The 20398-nt window shown below is 36.2% G+C and overlaps 3 protein-coding genes across 3 annotated transcripts; 2 read left to right on the forward strand and 1 right to left on the reverse strand.

Moving 5' to 3' along the window:
* Window positions 1-6647: 6647 nt before the first annotated feature.
* LOC133671486 (putative UDP-rhamnose:rhamnosyltransferase 1) lies at window positions 6648-8045 on the forward strand. Its single transcript, XM_062092251.1, has one exon. The coding sequence runs from the start codon at window positions 6648-6650 to the stop codon at window positions 8043-8045; it is 1398 nt and encodes a 465-aa protein (XP_061948235.1).
* A 2058-nt stretch (window positions 8046-10103) lies between these two features.
* On the reverse strand, window positions 10104-12856 carry LOC133670570 (fructose-1,6-bisphosphatase, chloroplastic). Its single transcript, XM_062091084.1, has 3 exons — window positions 12237-12856; window positions 11356-11752; window positions 10104-10883 (listed from the first exon to the last, which is right to left on the reverse strand). Exons 1-3 carry the CDS (start codon window positions 12645-12647, stop codon window positions 10483-10485), a joined length of 1209 nt encoding a protein of 402 aa, XP_061947068.1. The 5' UTR covers window positions 12648-12856; the 3' UTR covers window positions 10104-10482.
* Window positions 12857-14077: 1221 nt separating this feature from the next.
* Window positions 14078-20241, forward strand: LOC133670375 (kinetochore protein NUF2 homolog). Its single transcript, XM_062090864.1, has 10 exons — window positions 14078-14326; window positions 14407-14716; window positions 14798-14977; window positions 16105-16194; window positions 16964-17071; window positions 17582-17635; window positions 17867-17981; window positions 18071-18228; window positions 18313-18408; window positions 19949-20241. The coding sequence occupies exons 1-10, from the start codon at window positions 14163-14165 to the stop codon at window positions 20000-20002; spliced, it is 1329 nt and encodes a 442-aa protein (XP_061946848.1). The 5' UTR covers window positions 14078-14162; the 3' UTR covers window positions 20003-20241.
* Window positions 20242-20398: the final 157 nt, after the last annotated feature.

Consider the following 20398-nt stretch of genomic DNA (forward strand, 5'->3'; position numbering starts at 1 on the left):
TATTTGAAATTTTAGCAAAATCCTATTGGATAATCGCAAACTTGTTATGATACCCCTTAACTGATTTTTTTTGTATTTTTTAAGTATGACGAAAATGCAATTTTTATTTTTTTATATAAAAATACATAAAAATTTTAGAATCTGGTTATATGCACATCAAATATAACATTTGTATTATTGAAATGAGGAAATTTTTTAGAATTGTTTATGGAATTTTTAAAAATTTCGAGTTTTTCTTAATATCTAGTCAATATCTTACAGTATAAGTCTATAACCCCGATATTAAGTGAAATCCTTGAAAAGAAACATAGTTTTGTGTTTTTGAATTAAATGATTATTTTTAAGTTTTTGATCTTTTTTAGAAAAAATAAAGTATTTTTAATATCGAGTCTATATCTTATAATATAAGTCTACGGTCTGATATTAGGTAAACTTGCTAGAAAAACATGTGAGGGACCCACATATAATTTCAAAATGATCCTTGATTTTTTTTAGATTTTTAAGGGTCTGTTTGGTTAGACATAAAAATATAGACAAATTAAAACTAAAAGAAAAAAACTTATGGAGTGTTTGTCAAACACCCTCGTAGCATATATTCAGGGGCATAAAAAATATCTTGAATATGTGTTTGACAAATACCCTTTAAGGAGCTAAACAAGGCCATATTTCTTAAGGAAAAATAAGGAGGCCAAACATGCCCTTAAGTTTGGGTTTGGGCTTGGTCACCTATATGGCTGGGCTTGAGGCTCAACTCCACTTATATGGGTTGGGCTCAGGCCCATTCCCACTCATTTTGTTGGGCCGAATACCACCCAACTATCTTTGTTTTTAAAGATGGGCTAGACCAAGTCCTTCCATACAAAATGGGTTCAGGGTCCAGCCCACATAAGCCCTCTGCTGGCAAAAGCTAGCAAAAACAAGGCATTAATTAATTCATGTCTTGCATGCCAAAAGAATGTATAAGGGAAGGAAATAATGGACTTGCTTGGCCAAAGGGAAAGTGTTGTTGGTAGCGTGCTTGGTGGAGGTTGGCGTGGTTGAGAAGAAGACTCCTGCTCACGACGTGGAAGGTTGGTAGTTGTGAAGGAAGTGATAACAACGCTGTTGTGCTGGTGCTACTGGATCTGAAACTATTGTTGGAGGAGATGTCGTGTTGGGCTGAAAAGATGCTGATGGAAGAGAAGTCAATGTTGTTATGATGTTGCTGTTATAATGACGAGATAATGGCGTGGATGAGAGGTTGTTGGAGTTATGGAGGAGCTGGTGTAGGGGTGGTAGTGACATCTGAGAGGGAAAGAGAGGTAGGTGCAGGTTTATGGTTTTTGGCGACTAACTTTTGGAATTGGTGTTTATGTGTGATGTTTTGGGCTAGTGTAGCTCTTGACGAGAATAAAGAAGGTGGTGTTTTTTTTATCTTTATATGTAGCTTTTTAGTCTCGAGTCCAGCCCCTTCTTGGAATTAAACGAGGCTTTTTTTATAGGAGGTGATGGAGATGTACATAATCTTCTCTAACTAAGCTTATAACCCCCTTTAATCCTCTTGGAATAATCATAGTCAAGGTTGTCAAAAATGTTTTTTTTTACACGATACGGAATATATAATATAAACTTGAATTGTAAACTCAAATCGTAAAATTATAAGTAAAATATTTTAACTAATTATATATTAACAATTTCAATCAAGTAGTAATTAACAATATAACATAATTAAAATAAAAATAAAATAAACAATAGAAAAGTTCAAACACCTTTATTTTATTCACATTGATACCTCTACTTCTTGGATAAATCAACCCACTTACTTTGTCATTTATAAGAAACAAGTCCTTTTAAATTTTGATAGACCATTTAACATTAATTACTCCAGGGGTCAAGTATGCCAATTTACAACTTTTATTCTATATATATGCCAGCTAAAATAGAGTAATATATATATATATATATATATATATATATTAATATGTTAATAATTTACAGATACAGATATGGCTGGTGATGTTGAATCAACATCATATTAATATATATATTAATATGTTAATAATTTACAGATACTTCATCAAGTATCCTGATGTGGACTTTCTAGAATCAACATCACCAGCCATATCTGCATCTGTGTATCCATCAAACACAGGTTTATCATTATCAAAACATAAGCTGAAACTAGAAGTACCTTTGAGATACCTGAGTATCCATTTCACTGCTGACCAGTGTTCTTTACCAGGATTGGAGAGGAACCGACTAACCACACCAACTACATGAGCTATATCCGACCTTGTGCAAACCATGACATACATCAAGCTACCAACTGCGGATGCATAAGGAACCTTTTTCATCTCATCTCTTTCTTCATCACTTGAAGGACACTGCTTAGAACTTAGTTTAAAGTAGCTTGCAAATGGAGAACAAACCGGTTTGGAGTTGCTCATGTTGAATCTCTCAAGTACCTTTTGAACATATCTCTCCTGAGATAGCCAAAGTTTCTCCTTCTTCCTGTCACGTGTGATCTTCATGCCAAGAATTTGTTTTGCCGGTCCTAAGTCTTTCATTGCAAAAGACTTGCTTAACTCTTTCTTCAAAATCTGAATCTTCTTAGCATCATGGCTAACAATCAACATATCATCCACATACAACAAGAGAATAATAAAGTTTCCATCTGAAAACATTTTCATAAATACACAATGATCAGAAGTGGTCCTGTCATAACCATGATCCACCATGAAAAAATCAAACTTCTTGTACCATTGTCTTGGAGCTTGTTTTAACCCATATAAGCTCTTTTTCAACTTGCAAACTAGCTGCTCTTTACCTTTTGCTTCAAACCCTTCAGGTTGTTCCATGTAGATCTCCTCATCTAAATCACCATGGAGAAAGGTAGTTTTCACATCAAGTTGCTCAACTTCAAGATTCAAACTAGTAGCTAAGCCAAGCACAACTCGGATTGAAGACATCTTGACCACTGGTGAAAAGATTTCTTCAAAATCAATACCCTTCTTCTGACCGAAACCTTTCACAACCAATCTTGCCTTGTACCTTGGCTGTGAGCAATGTTCATCAATTTTCAACCTGAACACCCATTTGTTCTTGAGTGCTCTCTTACCTTTAGGAAGCTTCACTAACTCAAAGGTATGGTTTTCATGCAAGGATTTCATCTCTTCTTGCATTGCTTTCAACCACTCACTTTTCTTCTCATGTGACATAGCTTCATCAAAGCATTCTGGCTCTCCCCCGTCAGTAACCAGCACATACTCATGAGGAGAGTATTTAGTGGAAGGTTGGCGAGGTCTAGTTGACCTCCTCAATTGTGGCTCATCTGGAGCTTCTTGTATAACCTGTTCAGGAATAACATCAATATCATCATTAGCTGATTCAAGATCACCAACTAATGGCTCATTAAGAAAACCACCATTTTCATCATTTTGCAAGTCTCCCCCATGATTAGTAGGCATCAAAAGTAACTGTGGAGTAGGTCCTGGATTTGAATTAGATGGACTAAAAGTGGTAGACTCTGTTTTCTCCTTCAGTTCAAAGTCTTCAATGGTTTGATCTTCAAAGAAGATAACATCTCTGCTTCTCACAATTTTCTTCTCTTTTGGATCCCACAACCTATAACCAAACTCATCATCTTCAAAGCCCAAGAAAATACACTGCTTTGTCTTGCTGTCAAGCTTAGACCTTTCATCCCTTGGAACATGTACAAATGCTCTGCATCCAAACACTCTTAAGTGTGCATAGGAAACATCCTTTTCTTTCCAAACTCTATCTGGAACATCAAACTCAAGAGGGACTGATGGAGAAAGGTTGATCATGGCAACTGCAGTCTTCATTGCCTCACCCCAAAAGGACTTAGGCAGCTTTGCATGAGAGAGCATACATCTAATTCTTTCAACAATTGTTCTGTTCATTCTCTCAGCCACTCCATTCTGCTGTGGAGTCTTAGGAATGGTCTTCTCCAACTTGATACCATGTTCCCTGCAATATTTCTCAAATGGACCCCTGTATTCACCACCATTGTCTGCTCGAACACATTTCAGCTTTCTACTAGTTTCTCTTTCAACTCTGGCATGGAAATCCTTAAAGACATCAAGCACTTGATCTTTGGATTTCAAACAAGTGGCCCAAATCTTCCTGGAGTGATCATCAATAAAACTAACAAAGTACAATGCACCTCCAAGAGACTTATCAATCATAGAGCAAACATCAGTATGAACTAAATTAAGAACATGTGACCTTCTATATGAAGGTGATCTTTGAAATGCAACTTAATGTTGTTTATCAACTAAACAATAAGTACATGTGTTCAAGTTCATACCTTTTAATGGAAGGTAATTCTTCTTGGCAAGGATGCCAAGGCCTTTCTCACTCAAATGTCCAAGCCGCTTATATTATAGATCAGTAGAGCAATCTTCAATTGCATTCACCTCCCCTTTGATCACCTTCGCTTGTGACATGTAGAGACCCATTTTCTTCCCTTTAGCAACAATTAGGGAATTTTTGGAGAGCTTCCATTTACCATTTCCAAAGTAACTGTGATAGCCTTCTTCATCAAGAGTACCAGTAGAGATCAAATGTAGGCGCATATCAGGCACATGCCTAAGATCTTTGAGTAGCAACTTGCACCCAGTATTGGTTTCCAACCAAATGTCTCTAATGCCCACAACATTGGCCATCCCTTGATTTCCCATCCTAACTTGACCAAAGTCACCAGTAGTGTAGGATGTGTAAAAATCACGTCGGGGTGTAACATGATAAGAAGCTGCTGAATATGCAACCCAAGTGGTATCTTGACATGCAAGATTAACACAGCCATCATCACACACAATGGCAACATCACCATCAGATACAACTGTAGCTGTACCATTCTCTTCATTCTTGTCTTCATCTCTACCCTTTTTATCTCTTTTATACTTTCTACAATCTTTTTGCATATGCCCAGACTTGTCACAATAATAACACTTAAAACCCTTCCTTGACTGAGATCTTCCTCTTGGCTTCCATTTGCCTTTTCTATTGCTAGATTCTCCATCTTGCTTACCGTGAGAGAACCTGCTTTGACTTCTCCCTCGACTTTCTGTAACAAGTGCATGAGACTCGGAAGTGCTTGTCCATATCCTCCTCTTCTCTTCATTGAGGATACAATCCTTCACTGTTTTCAAAGTGAGCTTTTCATTCGGAGTAGAATTGTTAAGTGACACTACCAAAGTCTCCCAACTATCCGGCAATGAACTCAATAGGATTAATGCTTGCATTTCATCAGCTAACTCAAGGTTCATCAATGACAGCTGATTCAAGAACCCTTGGAATACATTTATATGCACTGAAGCATCTTCACCATCTCTATACTTCAAATTCACAAGGTCTCTAATTACAAAAATCTTATTTTGTGCACTATCCTTAGCAAATGTTTCTTCCAACATCTTCCAAACTTTATAGCAATCATGTTATTGAGAAATATGATTAATGGACTTAAAAGATACCCATTTTCTAACATTAGCGGTAGCCTTTCTATTTAGTCCATTCCATTTTGCATCATCCATGTCATCAGGCTTTATTCCTTTACATTCAATCGGCAAGGCCAAATCATTGCAATATAAGTGATCCTCCATCATTGTTTTCCATAGGAAATAATTTGAGGAAGTGAGCTTTATCATACCCGAATCTTCCTTTTCCATTTTAACTGCACAAGAATTCAATCTACACAACCAAATGCTCTGATACCACTTTGTTGGGAAAACTAGGGACAAATAACCGGATCAATTCAGCGGAATACAATTCACAATTCACAAGTCCCAATCCTTTTCCCTCTTTGTGTAGTAAAAAAATAGAATTAAACAAGCAAATATAATGCAACAATCACACAAATCAACACCAAGATTTTTACGTGGAAAACCCAATGCGAGAAAAACCACGGGACCGGAATCCACCTAAAAACTTCCACTATCAACAAATAATGGGTTCACAATTGTTCTTTCTCAGATTCAACTAAGGGCTACAACATATATATCATCAAGAACTACTTATTTTCGGATTACAACAAGATTAAAAGAGAATTATTTGAGAAAAACTCACAATACTAACAGCCCCGTTTTTTGTCAAAATGACCAGCTTCCACACCACCAATCTTCGATCCAACCGTCTAGAATGAAGAGGAACGTGTCTAGAAGCTGCTGTCAAAATCTCAGCCCGATCTAACGGTGAACGAGCTGGAAATCAAAGAAAGAACGTAGACTGCTCTGCTGCCTCTTCTTCTCTTTTCTCTCGTTTTTCTCTGCTCGCTCATTTAATTTAAAGAGACAGCAAGACTGTCTCTTACTAATTAATGTGATGGTCCCCTCACATGATGCGGGACCACACAACAGTATTATGTCATGCTAAGGGACAAATAACCCGAAGTAGGTGCTTTTTACTCGCATCTAATTTGGGTAGATTCTTTGAACTTCAATCTCACATACCGACGACAATGAAAATATGTGGGTAGGGTTTGAGGTATCTTTCTGTTTTGGATAAAAAGCGTATGACATCAACCAACAATTCATGAGATGGAGAGAGTCAGAAATAATGGGTAATAACATGTCTTGCTGCATTGATGTGAAGTAAAAAACCTCAACCTTTTCTTAGAGCAGCGAGTCAATAACTGGTTCAAAGCATCCATGGCTTCCAAATCCCATGTGTTCATGTTCCCATGGTTAGCATTTGGCCACATACTACCGTATCTCGAGTTTTCTAAACAATTAGCAGCGAAGGGTATTCATATATCATTCATATCCACCCCAAGAAATATTAAGAGATTTCCTTCCATTCCTCAAAATATTTCAGGCAAGTTCAAGTTCATCGAGATCCAACTACCAATTGTTGATGGCCTGCCTGAAAACTGTGAGGCCACCATTGACCTGTCACCGGAGCAAATACAGTATCTGAAGAAGGCATATGATGCCTTAAAGGTGCCATTTGAGAGCCTGGTTCAAAAAGAAGCACCAGAGATGATTCTGTTTGACTTTGCTGCTTGCTGGATCCCAGCTATTGCAGCTAGATATGGGATTACTTCTGTGTTTTTCAGTCCATTATCAGCTGCCTCATCAGCATATATAGGGCCACCAGATGAGTTACATTCCTTCCGTCTACGTACTAGACCAGAAGATTATGCAAGAGCTCCAGAATGGATCCCCTTCCCTTCACTTGTTGCTTACAGGCCTGATCAGGGAACAAGGTATATGCAACATGTATACATTCCTGATGTATCTGGAATTTCAACTGGCCAACGGCGGGCAAAAACTCTGACAGAATGTGACTTGGTTGCAGTAAGGAGTTGTAGAGAGTTTGAAGATTCCTATTTGAATGTCCTAGAAGAAATCTACCAAAAGCCAGTTTTACCTATCGGCTTGCTACCTCCAAATTTTGTTGAAAACAAAACTAGCCATCCTGAATCCTCCAATTTTTCTAGTACTTTTAAGTGGCTAGACAAACAAGAGCAAAAGTCTGTGGTCTTTGTGGGATTTGGAAGTGAGTACAAGATGCCAGTTGAAACAATCCATGAATTAGCCTATGGTATTGAACTTTCTGGGCTGCCGTTCATGTGGATCCTCAAAAAGCCAGAAGGTATTGACAGCCAAGACTTATTGCCAACCGGGTTTGTCTCTCGGATCTCAGATCGGGGAATCGTTAGTTTTGGTTGGGCTCCACAACTAGAAATACTGGCTCATCCATCCATTGGGGGGTGCCTCTTTCATTCAGGATGGGGCTCCATCATTGAATCACTTGGTTTCGGACACCCCTTAATTCTTATGCCTATGGTCAACGACCAGACACTTAATGCTAAGTTACTAGTGGAAAAGAGTGCTGGATTTGAAGTTCCAAGGAATAAAGATGGTTCATTCAACCGAGACATGGTTGCCAAGTCAATGAGACTAGTGATGGTCGACGAAGAAGGGGAGCCTATAAGACTTAAGACCTCTGAGCTGCAAGCAATATTTGCTAGTCAGCACCTGCAGGATGACTACATCAGCAAGTTTATTCGATATACAAGCAGTTTCAAGAAAAAGGAACATTAAACATCAAGAAAAAGGCTGGGCACTACAACTTGAAATACTAGCTCATGCATCCATTATGTGGTCGACAATGAAAATAAAAAGTGTCAACCATCTTCAGGAAATGGTATGGAAGAAGCAGCATAGAGATGGCATGATGTAAAATGCATAAAATAAGTGCTGTATAATGTACATGAATTTTTAGGCTGCTGCTTCTTTTGTTTTTTCCAGAGATGAAAATTTTAGCCTTCTACATCGCTGGTGAATATATCCATTCCATTTCTGGTACTGTCCATAATATTAAATCCACAAAAACTATGCATCTTAAATATTGCTCATATTTAAATTAATCAGTTGAACTTCTTCGATTTGTACCCCAAGCTCCTCCTAGATTCTGAGACTTCACAACAGCGACTGAATCCTATACCTTAAATTTACTCTGCAAGTATTCATCAACATAAATAATATGTGAGGGTTGCTCCCTTTCTTTTGGAGTTTGTTTTTCCAGTCATCTTAATTTGTTAAGGGGCATTGAGTTTTTCTTTCATTCAGCAAGGAAAGTTTGCCGTGCAAGTTCATCTAAACCCATCAAAGGAAGCCATTTTCACCACCCCTTGAAGTAGTGCCACTTTTTGCTCTTACACTAAACCCATCAAAGGAAGCCATTTTTGGCGTCTCTGAAAAATTAATTAAAAAAAAGGCAAATATGTCCAGTGGAAAGGCTGTGAAAGCATAGAGTTTACCTTCTTTAGAATGAGCTGGATTTGGCAGCTCGTCTCTGCCGAATAGCAACATCCTACACATCAGGATTTCTAAGAACCTGAAAAACTAGATAAATAATCGTAGTGCATTATTGTCACCACCTTAAATTTTGTATCAAATGCGAATCTGTTCTGGTCTTGTGTTAGTTTAGCCTACAAACTAGAATGGGAATAGCATACTAAAGAATGTAGCTGTCATGAGTTTGAAGAAAAATATATGAATCTGCTTCAAGAACTGTAGAAAAAACCAGTTTTACCAGTGGATTGCTTCAGCCAAATGTTGTCGATAATGAAACCTCTGACCTGTCTAACTCAAATTGGTCGAGCACTTTTAAGTAGCTGGATCGACAAGAGGCAAAATTTGTGGCATTTGGGAGGGAGTAAAAGATGCCTTCTCGATAAATTAAAGAGTTGGCCTATGGGCTGAGGCTCTCCGAGCTTCCTTTTCTATGGATTCTTTGGAAACCAGAAGGACTAGATGACTCAGAGTTGTTGCCTAATGGCTTTTGGCTCGAACATCTGGTCAAAGCATTGTCAGTCTTGGTTGGGCTCCACAGCTATTTATACTGGCTCATCCATCTATTGGAGGGTGCCTCTTTCATTCAGGATGGGGCTCCATCATTGAATCACCTGGTTTTGGCCACTCCTCAACTCTCACGCCTGTGATGGCTGACCAATGGTGTGAATGCAAAGATGTCCGTAGAACAAGGAATCTGCTTTGATGTGCAAAGGAATCAAATGGCTCCTTCAACAGAGAAGATGTTGCTAAGTCACTGAGAATAGTAATCGTGGAGAAAGGAGAGCCCTTACGACTAAAGGCAGCCAAATAGCAGTCATTACTGCGGATCAAAATCTACATGAAGACTATACAAGTAATTTGTCCAGCAATTGGTCAACTATAAGAAAAGGTAGCTTCAAATATCTTTAGAAAATGGTATGAAATATGCAGAGCATATAAATGACATGATGTAGACATGCTGAATAGAGCAACATGAATTTTTAGACCTCGACCTTGCTGATGAAAAAGAGTAGACATTGGAACTACAACTCATACTCGTACTCTAAAAGATGGAAACACTATGAGTTCAGTTTAAATCAGTAACTTGAACTTTACACATTTCATTGATTTATTATCCAAGATTTTCTTCTCATAAATCCTGGATTCTGAGACTTTACGGTGCTGAATAAATCTTGGATCTCAAAAATTTACCATTGTGCAAGTATTTAGCGACCTTGAGTCATTCAAAATCAGCGATAGATATATCAGCAAGGAAGTTATGCTAAGTAAAATAAAAAGGATATGGGTGTCAATGGAACTCTATGAAGGCAGAAGTGGATCTATTATACAAGACACGATTTTTTATACAATAATTTGCAAAGGGTGATTATTTGATGTATTGGTACAAGAAGAAGGTATACATTTGTAATAAAAAAAAGCTGACCCTTCAAACAGGGAAAGGGAAGAACATCAAGAAGGAACAACATTAAATCCCACATGGCCTTCAAATTTTTCATGCCAAAACTCTCCAAGCTATGTTTGTCAATTGGGTAGGAAAGATGAGAGCCAGGCAACTGTCAGCACTCTGAATTTGGAACGGTCTACAGGGACTTGAAAATTGCAAATTCTTAATGAATAGGAAACTAGCAGCAGAACAGCTTAAGTCAATTCTTATCACAACTGTTGAAGAATCAGCATAAAATCAAACTTCATATCCAGGGTTTACTTTCTGTTGAACATCTCCATAACTCTCTAACTCTTCCATGTCTTCTAAACTTCCTAAAAATAAAGGTAGTCTTTGATGCAATTTGACTGGTTGCATAGAGAGAATCCTGCTTTTACCATCAGAACCTCTGCCCCCGGCTTGCTCAACAAGAAAACTAAGAGGATTTGCCTCATAAACTAGACGAAGATGGTCCCTTGGATTCATTGCGACACCACCATACAACAGCGTTCGATGGAAATCAGCTACGAGAGAACATATATAACGAGCAGAGTACTTCTTGGGGTATCTGCCTTTCCCCTGTCTAACAGTGTCAATATATTGCCTCAATCCTTCAGGCCAGTCAAAGTATCGCGCATCATTTACAGAATAAATTTGCCCTGGCATAGTAAACAGCAGTCATAATGGGATCTTATGGCTTCTATATCAAAACTTGATATTTCTCCTTCTCTCTTCAAACAAATATGGATGCCTACAGACTAATTAAAATGATGGCTGTGATTACTAAATTACAACTCAATAATTCCAATATGGTTCTATAATGAATGAAAATTTTCATGTTAACATCTAGAGCATGTAATTGGTACTAAGCCCCAGTCCAACAGGAATCAAAGACTAACCGAAATGTAGTAATATGAGAATCAGGAGTGCATTTGGCTTTCTAATATTTATTTTTTCTGCTCTAAGCAATATAGACAATATCACACTCAATCAGGAGCTACATTTAAATAGATGGATTTACTTGATTATTAAAGAATTCTTGAATTTTTATAATATATTGTGATGGTCCAAATGAAGTTCCAAATCTAACATTTCAACTAACAATAATACTAGCTTAATTAGAAGTATTACCTCGAGGAGGAATCTTAATGTCTATATGAGTCTGAATGAAGTCTCCTGTGGAATGATCCAGTGTAAATGCATGCGTTCCAGAACCAAAGCTGGTGCACAGTATAGTGGCTGATGAATAGAGAACATACCCAGCAGCTACAAGCTTGGCTCCACTTTGCAATGAATTCAGCGTAGCTTTTTCCTCCTGGGGTAGATGATCCAGTTCAACAAGGCGCCTGTATATCCCAAAAATTGTTCCTGTAGGAATGGAGGCATCGATATTTCGAGACCCGTCAAGAGGATCTGTTACCACCACAAATGGACCATCATCGTTAATCCAAACTGGAGCATCATCTTCTTCTGAAGCCATAACAGCAACTTTTCCAGAATTTTTAAGGGAAGATAAGATGATTTCATTCTGCACAACACAATCCATTGGCCAAAAATGTCACTTCCTTTTGTTTTCATTCTTAAATCTGGTTAAAGGAATTAGGTTGGCGCTGTAAGACCAGCAACTCCTTTCATAACATTTTTTTTACTCCACTCTATGCCACAATCAACAATTACCTTCAAAACTTGAAAAGTCTACGACTAAAACTTTCAAACCAGAAAAAATATTAAGACCTTAGAATGCAACATACTGTGAAGGCATAACTAAACATCATATGATGGAAAATGGCTATATATAAGTGGGGGCCACTCCAACACTACCAAATAAAGTTTGCATGTGTTATGAAAGAAGCATTAGCTTCATAAAGACAACAGGAAACCCTCAAATATCAAGGACCTTACAATCCAATATACCATAAAGGCACAAGCTTTTTTCATTATTTTCTCCTATCGTAACTAGTTAGACTCCACTACAACCCAAAAACAGAGGGAGCAGTAAGAGGTAGACATACTGAGACAATATCAAGAGGTTTTGGTGCGTCTCTGCCTGAACCACTGTCACCTCCAGCAAAATTACTCTGTTTACTGAGACTAGAGTTGAAAGGAGAAGCCACAAGAGCTGCAATTCTCTTACAGGCATATTGTATATGATCATACAACACCACTAACTCATCTCCCACATCAATCCCTCCCTTCCCTATATATTCACTCAAAGTAGAAAACCCCTTTTCATCACTTGAAGAAGTACCCGTTTGTGATCTTACAATAAACCCACTTAGAGAAGCCATTTTTGGCCTGAAAAGATGATAACTTTGGGCAAGAAGTGAGCTTTTGGATGGAAAAGACTGGGTTTTTGAAGAGAAAAGGAGGGTTTTTGGAGGAAAAAGTGAAGTTGGGAATGTGGGTATGGTAGATGATTGCATATTTAGAGTGGAAAAGTTACGGGTGACTTGAAAGGGAGATTTGTGGTCAATGGTTTCATTGGAGATGATTAGAAGTTTTTGCTTTTGGGGTTTTCTTCTGGGGAAGGATCAGAGGTTCTTGGCTTAGATAGTTTGCAGCAGGAGTGGAACACGACAAAAATGAAACAGATAAATCAGCAAAAACAATTGGAAAAGGAAGAGATTGACAGGCAAGAAGCAGTTACACTGTTAAAAAAAAAAAGATAAGATAAGGGTAAGAGGTGTTCGGTCCCCCTAATTATTAGTCAATATACAATCAGTCCTCAACAAATTTTATTCAGTTGAAATTAGTCCCTAAACAAATTTGGGATTTAATCATTATCCTTATATTAGTTAAATGACTGTTGGTTTAAGTGTATGTTTGGGACAGCGGTGGTGGTTGCACCGTCTCATGAAATTTTAGATTTTATTTTATTTTAGATTTATTTTTATTATTTTGATGTGTTAATATAAAAAATAAATTTAAATAAATAAATAAAATATTATTTTAATATATTTTTAAATGAAAAGTATTTTGAAAAACAATATCTACTACTATTCCAAATACCCCCTTAAAAAGCAGATACAAACCAAGTTTTAGTTAAAATATGAACTTAATTAAATCCTAGTTGTGAAAGATAATTAAGAATAAATTTATTATTCACAAGGTATAATTAAATTATTCACTTTCTCTTTTAACTTGCATTACTAGAAAAAGTATGAGATTTTATTTTATTTTTTACTTTTAGATTTAATTTGAACTTAAATCTTTCCATCTATTTTATGGTTTCACAAATAATTTTAATGGTGTTCTAAATAAAAAGATCTAAATATTAATGTAATATAATAGAAAAGGACTCAATTTATACTTAATTAATCAAACAACAACAACAAACAACAAATGTAATAACTCACTTAAAAATCAAATCAAACAAAGAAAAAAAGATAAAGAAAACCTCGATTATAGCTCCATTTGAGCGCGTGTATTGTGGTATAAGATGTTTTATAAAATTATTTTTATTTATTTTTTATATTAATACATTAAAATCATCCAAAAACACATAAATAAAATTATATTTGATGATTTTTACAATGAAATACAACTTAAAAGCACTTGAAAAATAGAAATTATCAATACCAAACATGTAATGAATAAATAATCTTAATTTTACCTCTGAAAAAAAATTTGTATCCATTTTGTTCATAATTTTGTATCCATTGAAATTGTTATTTTTTTTTTGAAAAAAAAAATTTTTTATTGGAAAATTAATGGTTTAAGCTTAGAAATTTGTATAGAAGTCCTAATTAAGAAATCAAAATTGTTAGTGAGACAAAAGATACGATAATTTTTGTAGGGTTCAAAACGGATAGTATTTCAATAATGGAGGATCACTTTTGAAAGAGAGAGCCACAAAAAATCTCGAATTCAAAACGCTCCCACCAAAACCACAACTCAGGACTCAGTTGCAGAAGAAGAAAAAAGAAATCCCTAAAAAAATGTCGAAGTTCGAGTACCCAATACTCCCCCGTGCGGACATGATATCGATCCTGGCCGAGTCACAAATCGCCGCCGTTATTGAAAATGACCTCAAAAACCCAACCCCTGATTTCGTCTCCGACATCTACACCCGTCTCCTAGTCTACCTCGATCTTCTCCACGAGTGAGTCATCAATCAACTCACTTTCTTTCATTTTTTAGAATTTGTCTATTAATTAATAAATTAATTGTGGTGTGGTGTAGGGAAGACGGAGGGCAAGTTGAATTTGCAGCATTAGAACAGCTAGAGAACCCACATTACCATGTCGGGTCGGCCCGTACTGTTAATAATTATATTAAGATTAAAGAGGTTATAGCTTTGCTACAATGCCCTGCTGTTTTTACTCTCAAAGATCTTTTGAAACCCCAAGCAGATCGCACTCAATTTTTTCTCAGTGCTATTCTTAATTTCTGTCTTCATAAAGACTCCAAAATGAATGAATTGAGACCCATTGGGGAGGAACTTTCGCTTCTTGACGAGCAGCGAAGAGAATTCGACGATAAGATTTCCCAGGTTGGGTTGTTATTATGATAATTTAACTGATAATTACTCCTTTTTTTTCCTGACTGTTCTGTGTTATTTTGGGTTATGCAGTTGAATGCGGAGATTGCGGAGTACAATGATGCGAGGGAGAGAGAGTTGCCGCTTGTTCAAGATGTTGATGGTAAAGTTAAAGAATTGCGCCAAAGGATTGGTGACCTCAATAACCACCAGATGTCTCAGAGAGCTACTTACCGGAAATTGAAGGAGATGAGTACAGAAATGGACGGGGAAGTAAGTAAGGATGTTGAATGTTGGTTCTTTGTAGATTCTGCAAATAATTTAGAGACTGATATGCTTTGACATTGATTTATTTTGTTCTTTGGCCTCGGTTATATCAAATTGAATGATAACAATAAAGAACTTTACCGTGTGTGTATGTAGGTTTACCTTACAGATATGCACCTACCTATTCTGAGTGCTTAGTTTCCTAGAGTCGTCATTATCATAGGTTTAAGTTGCAGAATGAGAGTTTATCGGGGATGTAAAATAACAATCATGGCCGCTGTTGTCAAGAATGTGTTAGCAGTTGTTGAAAAAATTATAATAACTCGCATTCTTAATGGTTTTTATTGAATAAGCATAATAGTAATACTTTTTGTAATTTAATATCATACAAAAGATAATACTAGAATGTATTACAACTTAAAATCGCATGTTACAAACTATCTTAATGTAAATAATAAGTTAATGATTATATCCAGTTATTGCCTTGAAAAAAAAAACAATAACAAAATTAAATTTAAAAATTAATAAAATATAATGAATTAACTTAAAAGTAACCAACAGTTCAAATTGAATTTAACATATATGCCAATATACCACCAACAAAAATAATAATTAAATTACATTCGAAATTAATTACAAAAATTATAAAATTAATATGGTTTAAAAATGATCTCTTATAGTTAAAAAAAAAAAAAAAAAGTTGGATCATCACTTTCCAAGTGGATAATTCAATTTTTTGTCTGATTTGGTTAAAAGATCAAGTTAAAGAGAGTGTGATTGTGTGCAAGAGGTCGTGAGTGTTCAACGATGAGAGAGAGTTGAGACTTGAGAGAGCTCCAAAAGACAAAATTATTCGAGTGTTGTGGTCAGTGACTAAAAGTTAGAATTGCTGGGATAAATGGAATCTCGGAAAAAACCAGTAAAAGAGAGAGTAAAAGTCAAACTATCAAAGCCCCTTTTCTTGGAAATAACACGTTGTATTCAAAATAACAGCAATTATATAACACCATTATTGCTGATTTTTATGTGAAATGCTATTACACATTGAACAACAGCATAAAAGGAAACGAAGCTGACCGAATATGTTAAATAACAGCTGTTGTTGATATCACATCCCTTGTTTTGTTTTATAGATCTCAAGGGCCGAGTTTGACCTGGTACAAAGTGTTCAAGAAAATGTGAATTTACGGTCAAAAATTGTTCAATCACCAGATAAACTGCAGGTATCTTTTCTTCTACATATTGAGGTCCATTTATTTTGATAAATGAACTGCATTCTATGTTAGCACTTGAAATATCCTGAATTCAAAATGCCATGCTCTAGTGAAGTTTATTTAACTATAGGAGCCATATTAAGATGTAGATGGATGGCCTTACTTTACATTGTAATGGTTTAAACTAAATAGTAAGATATGATATGATGCATTGGTTACACAAAATGGCAATCGTTGCCTCCGTGGAATTTGGAGAACATGCTTTTGGAATTGATGAAACCACAAACAGCACACTTATAAGCTAAGGAACTTGAAATTTTCAATTTTTATGCATCTTTTAGGAAATTATTCTCCCTGGAATCTTGAATCCATCTGTACCGAACACAGCTAAGTATTCTTTGTATTGTGCATGTCTCAATGCTTTTTCTAATGAATTCATAGAAAATTGTATGTAGCCTATATTTGTGGTGGGGTACATTGTATCGGCTACCCTTGAGTTTTAGTGTTCCCCTTTTGTTCTTGAATTTACTTTGGTTACCCTACTTTATGCTGTCTCATTGCATTTGGTTATTGACCACCCTTAATGTCTTTTGTAATGAAATTCATGTTCAACATCAACCGTATTCAAGTTTAGACACTATTCAACTTCAACCATAGTCAAGTTTATTCTGTCTTAATGCATCCTACACTATTGTTGTTTTTTTTCATTATTTGCACACTGTTATTTTCCTTTTGGATTCCTTGTTGACATGCAAATAATCATTGCATGTATTAAAAGAGGGCTTTGGAGGAGAAGAAATCAGTTCGACAAGATGCAAGAAATGCTGAAAGATTAGCAATGCAATCCTTTCAGGCTAAGACTGATGTCCTTGAGGTTTATACGAAGGTACTTTTTCATAAACTGCTATGTTGCCTTCAGGGTTTGCTGAGCTTGGCTGGTTTGATGGAGTTTGCTTACGCATTATGAAAATGCAGTCTAATTTCTTTGCATTATTTGTAATTAATATTTGTTTTCCTAGAAGTTTCTGAATTTTAGATTGTAATTATTGTGAAATTGCTTGAGGTAGACTCTAAAATTTAATATTTCATGGATAAATGATTTTGAATGGCTTTAAAAATTTGAGCTCTGGAGGCTTTGTTCAAATACAAAATATATTATTTATTTCTTCCTCAAATACCAAATGGGAGTCAGTTCTTGAATGCTTATCAAACAATGAGATTTTTTCTTTTCAAGTTTTAGCAGTACAGTTGTTTTTTTTTTTCAATTCTGGTTTAATTGGATGGTGTTTCCTGTGTTTTGCCTGTTTGATAATAAGCTACACAAAGTTTTACTGGAATCTCTATCTTATAATCAGCGATGCAAAATCTTACTGGTTTCTTTATGTTCTACTCTCAGGCTTCTAAGAAAATGTCAAAGCACTTCAATCAGATGCAGGCAATTCATGAACAGGTGAGAACATGTAAACATTTTTGCCCTCTGAAATTTAATATTCTGTTCTAACAGCTACATTTAGAATACTCTATGATCACAAACAGGGAAACAGTATCTTACTGTAATATCAGTAACCTATTAGTTCGGATGACATATTTATTATCCTTTTGCCATTCCATAAAGCTTTTGAATGTTGTCAGTAAATATTTGATTCCAGAACCCTCGAGGTGCAATTGAAATTTTTGATAGGTAAATTCTGCCAAATCAATTGAAAAGGACTTTAAGGCCTTAAAAGCTAAGCTTGGTTATGATGAACTGATGGATAAGTCACTTGGTGCCAAACTTGTTGAGTTGCAAGTGAAAGGTACGTTCTTGTGAAAATTGAGTTAATTTGGTTTCCTTTATATTTTGAATGAATGCCTTTTGAGCGATAGCATATTCTGCCTTTCCCAGCACAACAGTTGGATGGGTGTAAAAAGCTGTTAGAGAAAGAAAGAGATGCTAAGTGTGAGGAAGCTACTGAAGAATTCAATAATATCAAATCAGAGGTGGAATCCAGGAGGCATGATCTAGGAGCAAGGCAAAGGAAGGTTGAAGATGTATTAACAAAGGTACTTTCATATATAATGCTAAACCAACTCATATTGATCTGAAGTAGTTGAATATTTTGTAAGTTTCTTTTGTTTAATTAACAGGTGGATGCTATAACTTCAAAGACTAACATGGTAAAAGAATCTGGTGTGGCTGAAGTGCAAAAGCTAGTTCACAAACGTGAAGAGATTGCAGAACAGGTGCTCTGCCTTTGATTCCATTCAATAATTCTTCATGTGTGCGTGCTTGTTATCAATTAATATAAGCAGTTTGCTCAAATTGACTAGGAACTAAGTTCTTTCATAGTATAATACCAATACTCCTCCCTACCCACAGAAGAGTTTCCACTTTGATTATATACCAGTATTAAAAATGGCTAATAAATGCTGTGCTGCCTTGTTTACTTAATTTACTTTCCAAGATTTTTGTGCTGCATCGAAATGTTGACAATTGACAGTGTCAACTAGATCTAGGTTTTAATTGAAAACTCAGTAGTTTTGCTATTCTCTTAAATAAGCTGTACCTTAATTACATCTAAGCCATCCATTCAGTTTGTATCGTTTCAATTAAAGTAGCATGTATACATCATTTTCCAGGGAACATGAGAAGATATTGATTGCATAAACCGCTGCAACATTTGGATGTTTGACATAATAACTATAGAAGGAAAAGGCTTTACAGAAATCGTGAAGGCTTAAAAGTAGGGATGGTCATGGGGTGGGTTTCCACTCCTGCTTCCTCTCCTGCCTCTGCTAAGAAATCCTGTCTCCTGTGCCTTGAGTCTAAATGGGACAGGCTATGGTAGTGGATGCTAGGTGGGTTTGTTTATTGAATAATAGAATTGAGTTGGATTCCCTGTCAAGGTGGTAGGTGTCTTACGAGATATTGTTTGTCACCAAAACTTTTTTATTTAATTCAGTGACTTCTGCTACTAGAATTGACATGGCTGCCTTAGTCTCAATCTCGCGGTCCCAGTCTCAATACTCATGCTCCTGGAATTCTCTTGAAAGCTTGCCTGTTAACTTTAGCTATTGGAGAACAGGATAGGAGTCATTGATATGCAACATCTATCCCTCAAAGACAGCACCTGCTGCTGCCATGCCTCACAAGTCCATAAATCAGAGAATTAGAATGTTTTCGGTCTCTACGAACACATTCCTAATTTATCTCAAATGTGATCAAATGGGCATGTTTTTGGCTAGCACTTCCAAACCTGGCTCCACCTGATGTCAATATAGGTGTTGAATGCAGAATCCTTCCTTGCCCCTTCAGGAAAAGGTTGTCCTTCAGTAGGAATGGGGTGGATAGAGTCTTGAAATCAAGTAACAAACAATTGTCCCTGAGCCCTGCTCAAAGGCATGACTAATAAAATCCACATTCATATATTTCACATTTTTTTATAATATCGCAGTTGAAAAGGTCCTGTGTGTCCTTTAGCCATCTTAGAAATCAAAGATATTGAAACCTATGCCTATCGTTGCCATCTTGTTTGAATTGTAACCACTATTCAATGTATTTTTTTTACCATTTTCGACCATTAAATTTAACATGGAAAAGTACCCTAGTATCATGCTGGAGGGATTCAACCCTCCAGCATGATAACTTCAACCCTCCAGCATGATAACTAGGGTACTTTTGAGTTGGTTTAATCATTTGTTTTGTTTCAATTGATGCTTGCTGCGATAAATATTTGAGAATGCTGAACTGAATGTGTTTCTGTTTTTGCTTGGTTGGGTGCAGTTTCAACTATATAAGAACTCCATTGGGCATTTGCTGCACTGTGCTGACAGTTGAAGTTGAGCAAAAAAATTGATTTGAAGGATCAAACATGAGTCCGCTTACACTATAAGAGGCTGCATCAGTAAATTTAAGTTTTTTGTTTGAACCTTTTGTTTGGAGCTTTAAAATATGTTTCCTGGCACTCGAGTAGTATATGTACATATGCTTGTTCCTCTAGTATGGTTATGACAAATAGCCAAGACGAATTCATAACGACAACTTGATTGTACGAAAATGAGGTTTGAGGTTTGTTATATCTCTGTCAAGGTCAATTCGTGTAGAGTGTTTTGCTTTTGCTTTTGTCAGTGTTGTTGCCATCTTTGCAAGTCATGATTGTAGCTTACAAGTTCACGATGATGGGAACCTATATCCATTAACAGAAAAATTATGCTTGACAGATTGTTTGCAGCG

The sequence above is a fragment of the Populus nigra genome, chromosome 13 (genome assembly GCF_951802175.1).
Source record: "Populus nigra chromosome 13, ddPopNigr1.1, whole genome shotgun sequence".
In the NCBI taxonomy this organism is placed as follows: Eukaryota; Viridiplantae; Streptophyta; class Magnoliopsida; order Malpighiales; family Salicaceae; genus Populus; species Populus nigra.